The sequence below is a fragment of the Pituophis catenifer genome, unplaced genomic scaffold, assembly GCF_029215685.1.
Source record: "Pituophis catenifer annectens isolate HBS135680 unplaced genomic scaffold, rPitCat1.0.hap2 SCAF_1, whole genome shotgun sequence".
Lineage (NCBI taxonomy): Eukaryota > Metazoa > Chordata > Lepidosauria > Squamata > Colubridae > Pituophis > Pituophis catenifer.
The window spans coordinates 27338814-27348301 of NW_027256881.1; the positions used below are offsets into that span (position 1 = coordinate 27338814).

The 9488-nt window shown below is 39.9% G+C and overlaps 1 protein-coding gene across 2 annotated transcripts; it reads left to right on the forward strand.

Moving 5' to 3' along the window:
• Window positions 1-2603: 2603 nt before the first annotated feature.
• Window positions 2604-6985, forward strand: NEIL2 (nei like DNA glycosylase 2). 2 transcript variants are annotated; one of them, XM_070947394.1, is made up of 4 exons: window positions 2604-2741; window positions 3525-3865; window positions 4633-4829; window positions 5936-6985. In XM_070947394.1, exons 1-4 carry the CDS (start codon window positions 2604-2606, stop codon window positions 6253-6255), a joined length of 996 nt encoding a protein of 331 aa, XP_070803495.1. In that variant the 3' UTR covers window positions 6256-6985. The 2 variants fall into 2 exon arrangements, with proteins under 2 accessions (XP_070803495.1, XP_070803504.1); XM_070947403.1 differs by lacking the exon at window positions 3525-3865 and having other exon boundaries at window positions 2604-2742; window positions 4629-4829.
• Window positions 6986-9488: the final 2503 nt, after the last annotated feature.

Consider the following 9488-nt stretch of genomic DNA (forward strand, 5'->3'; position numbering starts at 1 on the left):
TATTAGGGAGTAAGCCCTACTGAGCAGAAAGCAACTGGCTTCTGAATGTAGGATGTTGGTATGGGAGGTGAAACCTGTGGTTTGCTGTAGTGGAAGCTAATTCTACCATTATTTGTACTGCAAGAGATCTGAACGTAATCTAAGAAGCCGTTGATCTATCCTTAACCTGGTCTTTCAGATCTTCCAATGGTGCACCTATTACTATTGTAACTTGAGTCCATCCCTCTTGCTGCTGGCTGTCCTTTTCCACCTTTCTAAGCATTAAAGACTTTTTGATAATATGTACAAAGTAGGATAATTTAAGCCTAGTAATTTACGACTTTGATGAGCCTATTTTGTTGCCTGTCCAGTACTAGGAGCCTTCTCCAGGATGCACTTTCCAAAACTTGTGTTGTTTTTAAGGCACTTTAGCATGGGTACATTGTACATTCCCTGAAAACTTTTTTTTTTTTAAAAAAAAGAAGCTTCCTGTGAGAAAAGAAAATCTGTACAAGCTCATAAATAAGCATTAAAAAAAACATTTTGCCCTTTTTATGGAGAAAATAGATTGCAAATCAGAAATTCTACCCGAGCTGCCAAAATGTTTGAAACTAAAGGTTACCAACAAAGGAAAAAGGACATAAGAGGTCCTTGGTGCTCTCTCTGACCTTGGTGGTTTCCTTGCAGACGTTTCATTACCCAAAACTAGGTTTGTTTTTTTCCCTGTCAGAAGCACAATTAAAATAAGGCATACTATATGACATAAATTTAAAAATATAAAATACAAGATTAAGATAGTACAAGTTAAACAGATCTTACCCAGAAACTGATAATGTTGCCTAGTTTGAGTAATGAAACGTTTGCAAGAAAACAACCAAGCTCAGAGAGCATCAAGGACCCCTTCACTTCAACCCTGAGCTACAAATATTCTCCTTTATTGAAAAAGGATGCCTTATTCTCTCACTGCGGCTACATTCACGCAAACTGCAAAACTATCCAAAGTTAATGCTTAGCCATATCTTGCTTTTTGTGCAAACGCTTTTGCACTTCGCCTCTTTTAGCGAGTTGTGGGAACACAACGGTGCACGATTAGATTGATTGCATCTATGCCTCACTTTTTCGCAGTTCAAACAGCGAACGGCAGAACCGGAAGGTGCAAGCTCCAGCCCCAATTACTTCACTCTTCGCAGGATAGGATGGGCTGCGCGGAGATCGATGGAGAGGGGCTGTTCGGTTCTCGATTGAAAAGGTCTGCCCAGATAGTTCCTTTCAGAAGGGAAATAAGCGAAGCGGGAGCAAGAAACTCCCGCTGGAAATGGAAAGAAGGGAAGAAGCGATCTGAAACGAGAAAGCTTTGGTGGCTTCAGGTCCCACTATTTATATTTTACAGAGGAAAATAACTTTATTTTTTTTTTTAAAAAAAAAAATCATTGATCGTACCATCCGCATTTCATTTTCTTCCGACTAGTGCGTGTGTATACATCTTCAGTCTTCTATTACTACAACTTTCAGGAGCCTCCAATGTAAGATGTATGTATTTCGATTTGTGTTGCAGACACACGTCTTTCCCTATAAATGCTCCAAATATCTATTGTAAATGGACTATACATTCCGTTTGTATTTTCAAACTGCTATTGGTTGATAAAGAAAAAAAAATCTGTGGTATCAGAAGCATGCAAATACTTATAAATAACTGGTGACAAGCAATCTAGGATGGTCTTTATTAGGGGCTGGGACACATTTATTTTAAATATTTTAAGAGCAACATCAAAACCAAACGTTTGCCGTGTTTGGAGGTGGGGCGTGGTACCATTCTTGTCCAGGTAGTCCTTGATTTACGACCAAAATTGAGCCCAAATTTTATTAAGTGAGACATTTGTTAAGGGAGTTTTGCCCCGTTTTCTTATCTTTCTTGCCACAATTAAGTGAATCACTGCAGTTGATAAGTTAGTAAACTGGTTGTTAAATGAATCTGGCTTCCCCATTGACTTTGCTAGTCTCTGGGACACTGCAGTGGTCATAAGTATGAACCAGTTGCCAAGCATCTGAATTTTGATCACATGAGCACAGGGATTCTGCAAATGTATCGGTGGTATTTTCATTTTTATCCTCTTAACAGTCTTTCCTGGCAGAGTATACTTTACTAAACGTTAGAAAACAAAGAACTAGGGAGATAGGGTACCAAAAAAATTGACATTTCTGTCTCCCCAGAGGTCTCACTAAAGAGTTAACAATGTGGCTTCCCCTCTTGAAAAGTGCTTGTCTCAAACTGGAAAAAAAAACCTCACACAATTGTGCAAGTTAGTTACAGTCTTAATTATACTTAAAAGTTGATCAGTACAAATTCATGGGACTTACTGAAAGGAAATCCAACTGATTATAATAGGCTTTTTAAAAAGGTTAATGCTGTTATGTTAGGGGCTGCCATTCTACTGCAAGTCTTAGTGTATATTTGATATTGTTTTTCAGGCTAGAAGCTTGGAGGCCATCCTGGGAATAGACATTTTATTGCACAGAATGGCATTTTTAACCATTTTTCCCCCAACACTTTTTCTGCCTTGAACTTAATTGTCTGGAGTCTCAGGAACTCGGCTATCATCCCCAGTTTTTGTGCTCTTGCAGCAATGCCAGAAGGCCCCTCTGTAAAGAAGTTCCAGCTTCTGTGTTCTCCCTATGTAGGGAAGATGGTATCCAAGGTGGGAGGAAGCACTAGACAGATCAATCCAGATGATTTGAAAACACTGACACTGTGGGATATCCAAGTAAGTCTTGCTGTATAATAAACATTTAACTCTTTTTTTTATAGAAACCTTGGCTTGTATTAATCCTGTTTTGCCAACATTATCATTGTTAAAAATGTATGTAGCAGATGACATCATTAACATATACGGTAGAAAATACTACAGTCCAAGAAAGATACAGAAGATAGCGTTTTGCTCCAGGCAAATTAGAGACTTGATTATTATCCCTGCACTTCATGTATGGTTTTTGGCAATGTAACAATCGGCCACCTTTTGGAGACTGCATCTCCCAATTAAAAAAAAAATGAACCAAGTCTTGACAACATTTTGATACCTGTGTTCAAGATTTCATGTTGGAATATGTAAATCCCAATAGATTTGGTGCTTTGGTGCCAGATATTTCTGAAATGTAATTTTAAAAATACAGTAACTTTGTCCAAGGCTGCCATGTAGGATGGCTACATACATTCTGCTGCTTTTGGTTACCATGTTGCTGGCTTTAGGATTAAAAAATCCTAATAGGAATTCTGTTTTGGGCCTGTTTTATGGGAGTTCTAATAGGTAATTCTCCTAGCCTGAATTCCTGCTTCATAGCTAAAGACTTGTCCAGATATTTCTGCTAGTTAACAGGCTCATCTGTTTCTCTCTCCCCCACCCCCACCCTGCACTTTTACTAAATATTAGAAAAGTTATATAAACAAAACAAAGAAGAGGAGGAGGAATAAAAAAGAAGGAGCGCTGCCAGGGTTACTAAAATGAAGAAGATGTAATAGAATGTGAGATTTTTAAAATGATTTTTTCTAGGTCCATGGGAAGAACTTGTTTTTGGCTTTTGGCACCAAAGAGAAATTAAAGCCCAGCCATGACAGCATATCCTCGGATTTGTCTGAACAAAGATTGGAAATGCCTGGAAGCAGTTCCTTTCTCCAGGGCCAGAAAGAAAATGAAGTTGAAATATGCAATCCTGAATGCTATCCACAAGAAGAGTCAGCAAACTGCTTGGCATCTGATATGGATAATAATAATGGGCAGAGTTGGAAATGGCTCCGCTTCCACTTTGGTCTGTATGGAAGCATGCGAGCCAATGAGTTTGCAAGGGCAAATAAAGCTAACAAAAGAGGCGACTGGAAAGATCCAATTCCCAGGTTAGCATTTTGAGGTTTACAAAGGGAGTTTTACCATACTGCTATGCAGATAGTCCTTGAGTTAGGACAGTAATTGAACCTTGCAATTATGGTCATAAATCATGACGGTCATAAAGTAGGTTACTACATGACTGGACCTGATTTTACAACTCTTTGTAATTTGCAATCGGGTGGGTTTTTTTGCTAGAAATCTGAAGTAAACTCCGGTTTCCAGAAAAACCATAATAAATTATGGTCACGTGACTAAGTGGTATTGCAAACAGCTGTAAATGTGGGCTGATTGCACCCTAATGTCATATGGCCACCAGGTGGAGCTGATGGTATAATTTCAAAATCAGGTTGTAAGTAGCTTTTGGGGAGGGGGGTTGTCTGTCATAATGTCAAACAGTCGCTAAATGACCAGTTGTAAATTGAGGACTACTTGTAACTGGACTAGTTGTTGTTGTTTTTTTTTACAAGAAATATGTACTTTTCTTGGCCAAGAAGTGCATTTTATTTTAAACGGTATGCTGGGGCCAGGAAAAAAAAGTCAGCTAGATTTTCTTTGCATTTAGTCAATCAGTTACATTTTAAGTTATTAAGAAATCAAGATTATCCATCATGCATTCACCATTTTTCCTCTTCAGTCACATTAAAACCTACAATTTAAAAAAGGTTTTGAAGAGATAATCTGTCATGTTTTTCAGGGTCACGTATGGCCCATGAAATTCAGGCTCAGCTCATCTGCTCTAAATTAATCGGTGTTTGATTTCATTTTGGATATTTAGGCTGGTTCTCCATTTTGATGCTGGGAGCTTTCTGGTATTTTATAACTGCCGCATTCAGCAGTGCTCTTCTCCTAGCACTGATCCAGCAACTGATATCCTAAGCCTGGAGTTTGACCGGGAGCGGGCTTTGGAGGTCCTTGCAAAAGATACTCCTGTGTGTTACATGCTCCTGAACCAAAGTTATTTCTCAGGAATAGGTAGGTTCAAAATTGATACCAAGATAAAAAGTGTACATACTTGCTTAATTTTGGGATTTATAATGGGAGTTGTTGCAAAATATGCAGGGGTTGTAACCTACTAGGGCAGCAATTCTATTGAAGATTGAATTTTGCAAATGAATGGACTTAAAAAGGGATCTTTGACATCTATTTAAACATTATATTGAGGGCCAATAATGGAACAGGGTCCATAACACCCATCTCTGCCATTTTAAAAATATGACAATGACATGTTTACATACAGAATAATAGCATTAGCACTTATATACCGCTTCACAGTGCTTTTACCGCCCTCTCTAAGCGGTTTACAGAGTCAGCATATTGCCCCCAATGATTTGGGTCCTTATTTTACCAACCTCGGAAGGATGGAAGGCTGAGTCAACCTTGAGCCTGGTGAGATTCGAATTGCCAAACTGCAGTCAGCTGGCAGTCAGCAGAAGTAGCCTGCAGTACTGCATTTGAACTACTGTGCCACCGCAGCTCTAATGAATGAATTTATTAAGCTTATGCCCCACTACAATCTGATAACTCTTGCTTACAGTAACATTAAATCAACCATGGTACAATTAAAAGGAATTATAATTTCATAAAACCTCTAACAGGAATGTGTGAAATCGCATGATGCCCACTGACTAAAATGTTTTCTACTGCCCTGCAGTTACCTAAATAACTGACAGCAGTTTGTTTTTATTGTATCTATCTGTATATCTTCCTAAACAAAATGAGAACATGGAACATATTCGTGTTATCCACTTGATATCCCCTATGAGATAGGATAAGCTAAACAGAATGACTGATTCAAGATTAGCCATGAAGATTAATGACAAGAGTTCATAACCGAACCTGAGCTTTCTAATTTTAAGTTTTCACTCTGCCCTCCAGCAACCTTTCTTAATATTTATAATTCCTGTGATTCCCAACCACCCTGATAATTTGTTAGGAATGAGGGGGATTATTTCCCAAGACTCCTTTAAGGACTCCAGTTTGGAAAGGCTAATCCTTGGCATAAGGAATGCTTTTTTTCATTTCACTTTCTTTAGAGGCTCTCCAGTGTTCACTTTCTCCTGAACTCTTCTCTCTTCCAGGAAATATCATTAAAAATGAGGCCCTGTATTTAGCAAGGATCCATCCATTGTCCCTTGGCTCCTCTTTGGAATCCACAGATCTCAAATCTTTGCTTGATCACGTTGTCCAGTTCAGCTTGGCTTGGCTGCACAACAAGCTGGGAAGACAAAAATTGCAGCTACAGATTTACATGAAAGATAAATGCCCCAAAGGGCATGAGGTAAAGAAGGCAACATTTGGACCACCAGATGGGTTGAAAAGACTTACGTGGTGGTGTCCACAATGCCAGCCTCAAGTGCCACCTGAAGAGATGGATATGCCTCTTGTACAAGGTACCTGATTTGCACAATCTCTTTGGTTGTATGATTTCAAGAGATAATGTGGAAATCAGGGAACAAGTTCATGATTTAAAAGAGAATGTGCAAGCCCAGGTGTCCCTTAAAGGATTTAAGATTTACATACCGTGTGGATTGAGCCATCACTTTCTACAGTCCAAATAGCCACTTATGTAGTACCTGGAGATTTGTGGTTAATGAAAATGATTCAAGATCTGCAAATGTAGCATGCAAAATGAGGCTTTCTACCAATAATGAAGCTATTTGGAGGGAGGGGGAATGGTTCCCGTTCACCTATAATATCAGGAATGCTCTCTCTGCTTGGACCATGCTTGTCTTGGATTTACACAAGGTCAAACATTTTTTTTCAGATTCTCATTCCAATATTCCAATATTATAGGAATGACTCATGTCAAAACAATTCTTTATAATCACCACTGTAATTACATAAGACTGCATCATATTTAATTTTCTGAAGTATTAAGGATCAAAATTATGCAAATTAGTTTTGATTTGTAAATGAGGAATCCATTTATAGTTGACCTGAAATATTGGTAAGCCATTAAAACAAAGGCATGGGATTTGGCTGTGAGGAATAACCCTATACTGGAATTTGAATATGTTTAATGCTAAGTTCAAACAAACTAAATATTTGTAGTTACTAATAACACAGATGGTATTTTGAAAGCTCCACTTTCTCAGTTACTCAATTTAAATCTTGATATAGTAAGGAGAAGAGGCTTAGAATCTTTATTTGAAAGCTGAACGCTCTCTTATACATGGAAGCTCCTGAATTTTATTAAAATATGACTTGTTGGTTTGAATGAAACATTTCTTGTGCTGATTTTTACATGATTGGAGTGTCAGCTTTGGAAGCCATATTAGGCGGAGTTGGGGTTTTTCTGGAACACTGACATGGAATAGAACTTAGAATAACTTTGTCATTTTCAATGTACACTAATTGGCATATATTAAAATGAAATTTTGTTGCATACAGCTCTGAAAGGGTCACCACCTCCAATATACACTACATAAACATGACAAAATAAGTAAATAAATACAAAATTATGCATATACCCACATATTATACTTGCAGACCCCAGCGTGCACAGGTATCACTTCTCCTGCGGTTGCTGATTTGCCTCCGGGTGCAATTCAAGGTGCTGGTTGTCACCTTTAAAGCCCTTCGTGGCTTGAGACCAGGTTGTCTGAGGGACCGTCTTTTGCCAGTCACATCTACTGGATCAGAGCGGGGAGGCAGGGAATGTTGTGGGTCCCATTCCCGAGGGAGATACACGTGGTGGGACCCAGAAGAAAGGCCTTCTCCATGGTGGCTCCCTCTCTCTGGAACATCATTCCCCCAGAGATTAGAATGGTCCCCACTCTAATACTCTTCTGGAAGGCACTGAAGACCTGGCTCTACCAGTGGGCCTGGGGAACCCAGAGTGTGATGGAAGCCATTAAATGGCTCATGTGATTTGCTGTCACTGGGGCAGGAGGTGGGGGTTATTTTGTTATATTGTACTACATTAATTTATTTGATTCTTTTTGTTAATTTTTATTGTTTTTATATTCTGAATCGCCATAGGCGAATAGATGGCAATATAAATTCAATAAATAAACAAATAATATTACACAGAGAAACAAGAGAAAAACGAATCTTACAAGTTTACTAGACGAATGGAATAGTGAACAAAGCTGTTACAGAATCTGGAAGTCCTGCTAGAAATACTTCGAAATCTCCTCCGAGAGGGGAGCAATAAACACAGACCATAAAGTGGGTGTGTGGGGTCTCTAACAATGCTTTGAGCTCTAGACTATTGGGGGCGAGTCGTTGGCCCCCATGGAGAGGGCTCACAACTTGGGTGTCCTCCTGGATACACGGCTGTCTTTAGAAGAACATCTTGATGGTTGTGGCCAGGAGGACTTTCCATCAAGTTCGCCTGATTCGCCAGTTGCATCCCTTTCTGGATCGGGACTTCTTATGCACGGTCACTCATGCCCTCGTCACTTCCCGCCTGGACTACTGTAATGCTCTCTACATGGGGCTCCCCTTGAGGAGCACCCGGAGGCTCCAACTGGTCCAGAATGCGGCCACGCAGGTGGTTATGGGAGCGACATGGTGTTCCCATGTAACACCTCTCCTGTGCGAGCTGCACTGGCTCCCGGTGGTCTTCCGAGTGCGCTTCAAGGTATTGGTTACCACCTTTAGAGCGCTCCATGGCTTAGGACCTGGGTACCGAGATTGCCTTCTGCCACTGGTAGCCTCTCACCGGCTAGTACGCTCCCACAGAGGGGCTCCTCAGGGTGCTGTCGGCTAAACAGTGTCGACTGGCGGCCCCCAGGGGGAGACCCTTCTCTGTGGGAGCACCTGCCCTTTGGAACGAACTCCCCCCGGAGATATGGAGGATCCCGGATTTACGTACTTTCCGCCATGCCCTCAAAACTTTTTTATTCCAACAAGCTGGACTGGCCTAACTCTTTTTAACTGTTCAATTTTAATTTGCTTTTAAAAAAGGGGTGTTTTAATTAGTATGGGCCAAATTTGTTTAATATGTTTTAAATTGTTTTTTAAATTTTATATTGTATGTATTTTATCTTTGGCTGTTCACTGCCCCGAGTCCTTTGGGAGAAGGGCGGTATATAAATCCAAACTAAACTAAACTAAACTAAACTAAACTAAACTAAACTAAACTAAACTAAACTAAACTAAACTAAACTAAGCACATAGTGTTTATAAGCGGTATCCTGAATAACAGGAAGTGAGCTTCCTATAATCTCGGCTATCCTTACCACTCTCTGAATGGACTTTCTATCTGAGCCACTGCTGCCACCAAACCAAACAGGGATGCAGTTTGTTAAAACACTCTCAATTGTGCCTCTGTAAAAAGTGGCCAGGACAGGAGAAAAATGTGCTCTCATCTGACATAGGAAATGCAGACGCTCGTTTGTACACTTCACTAAGAATGTGGTGTGGAGAGATCAGTTCAGATTGTAAATTATCTGCACCCCCAGATATTTAATACTGTTGACCACCTGTACAGCTGCATCCTTGATACTGAGTGGAGTATGACTATGCCGGCTCTTTCTAAAATCTACAATGATCTGTGTTTCATTAACAATTAGAACCAGGTTACTTTTATTGCACCAGTCCACCAGAGCCTTTACCTCTTCCCAATAAGATCCACCACTGCTGGGTCATCCACATACTTCACAATATGATTTGTAGCAGATTTGG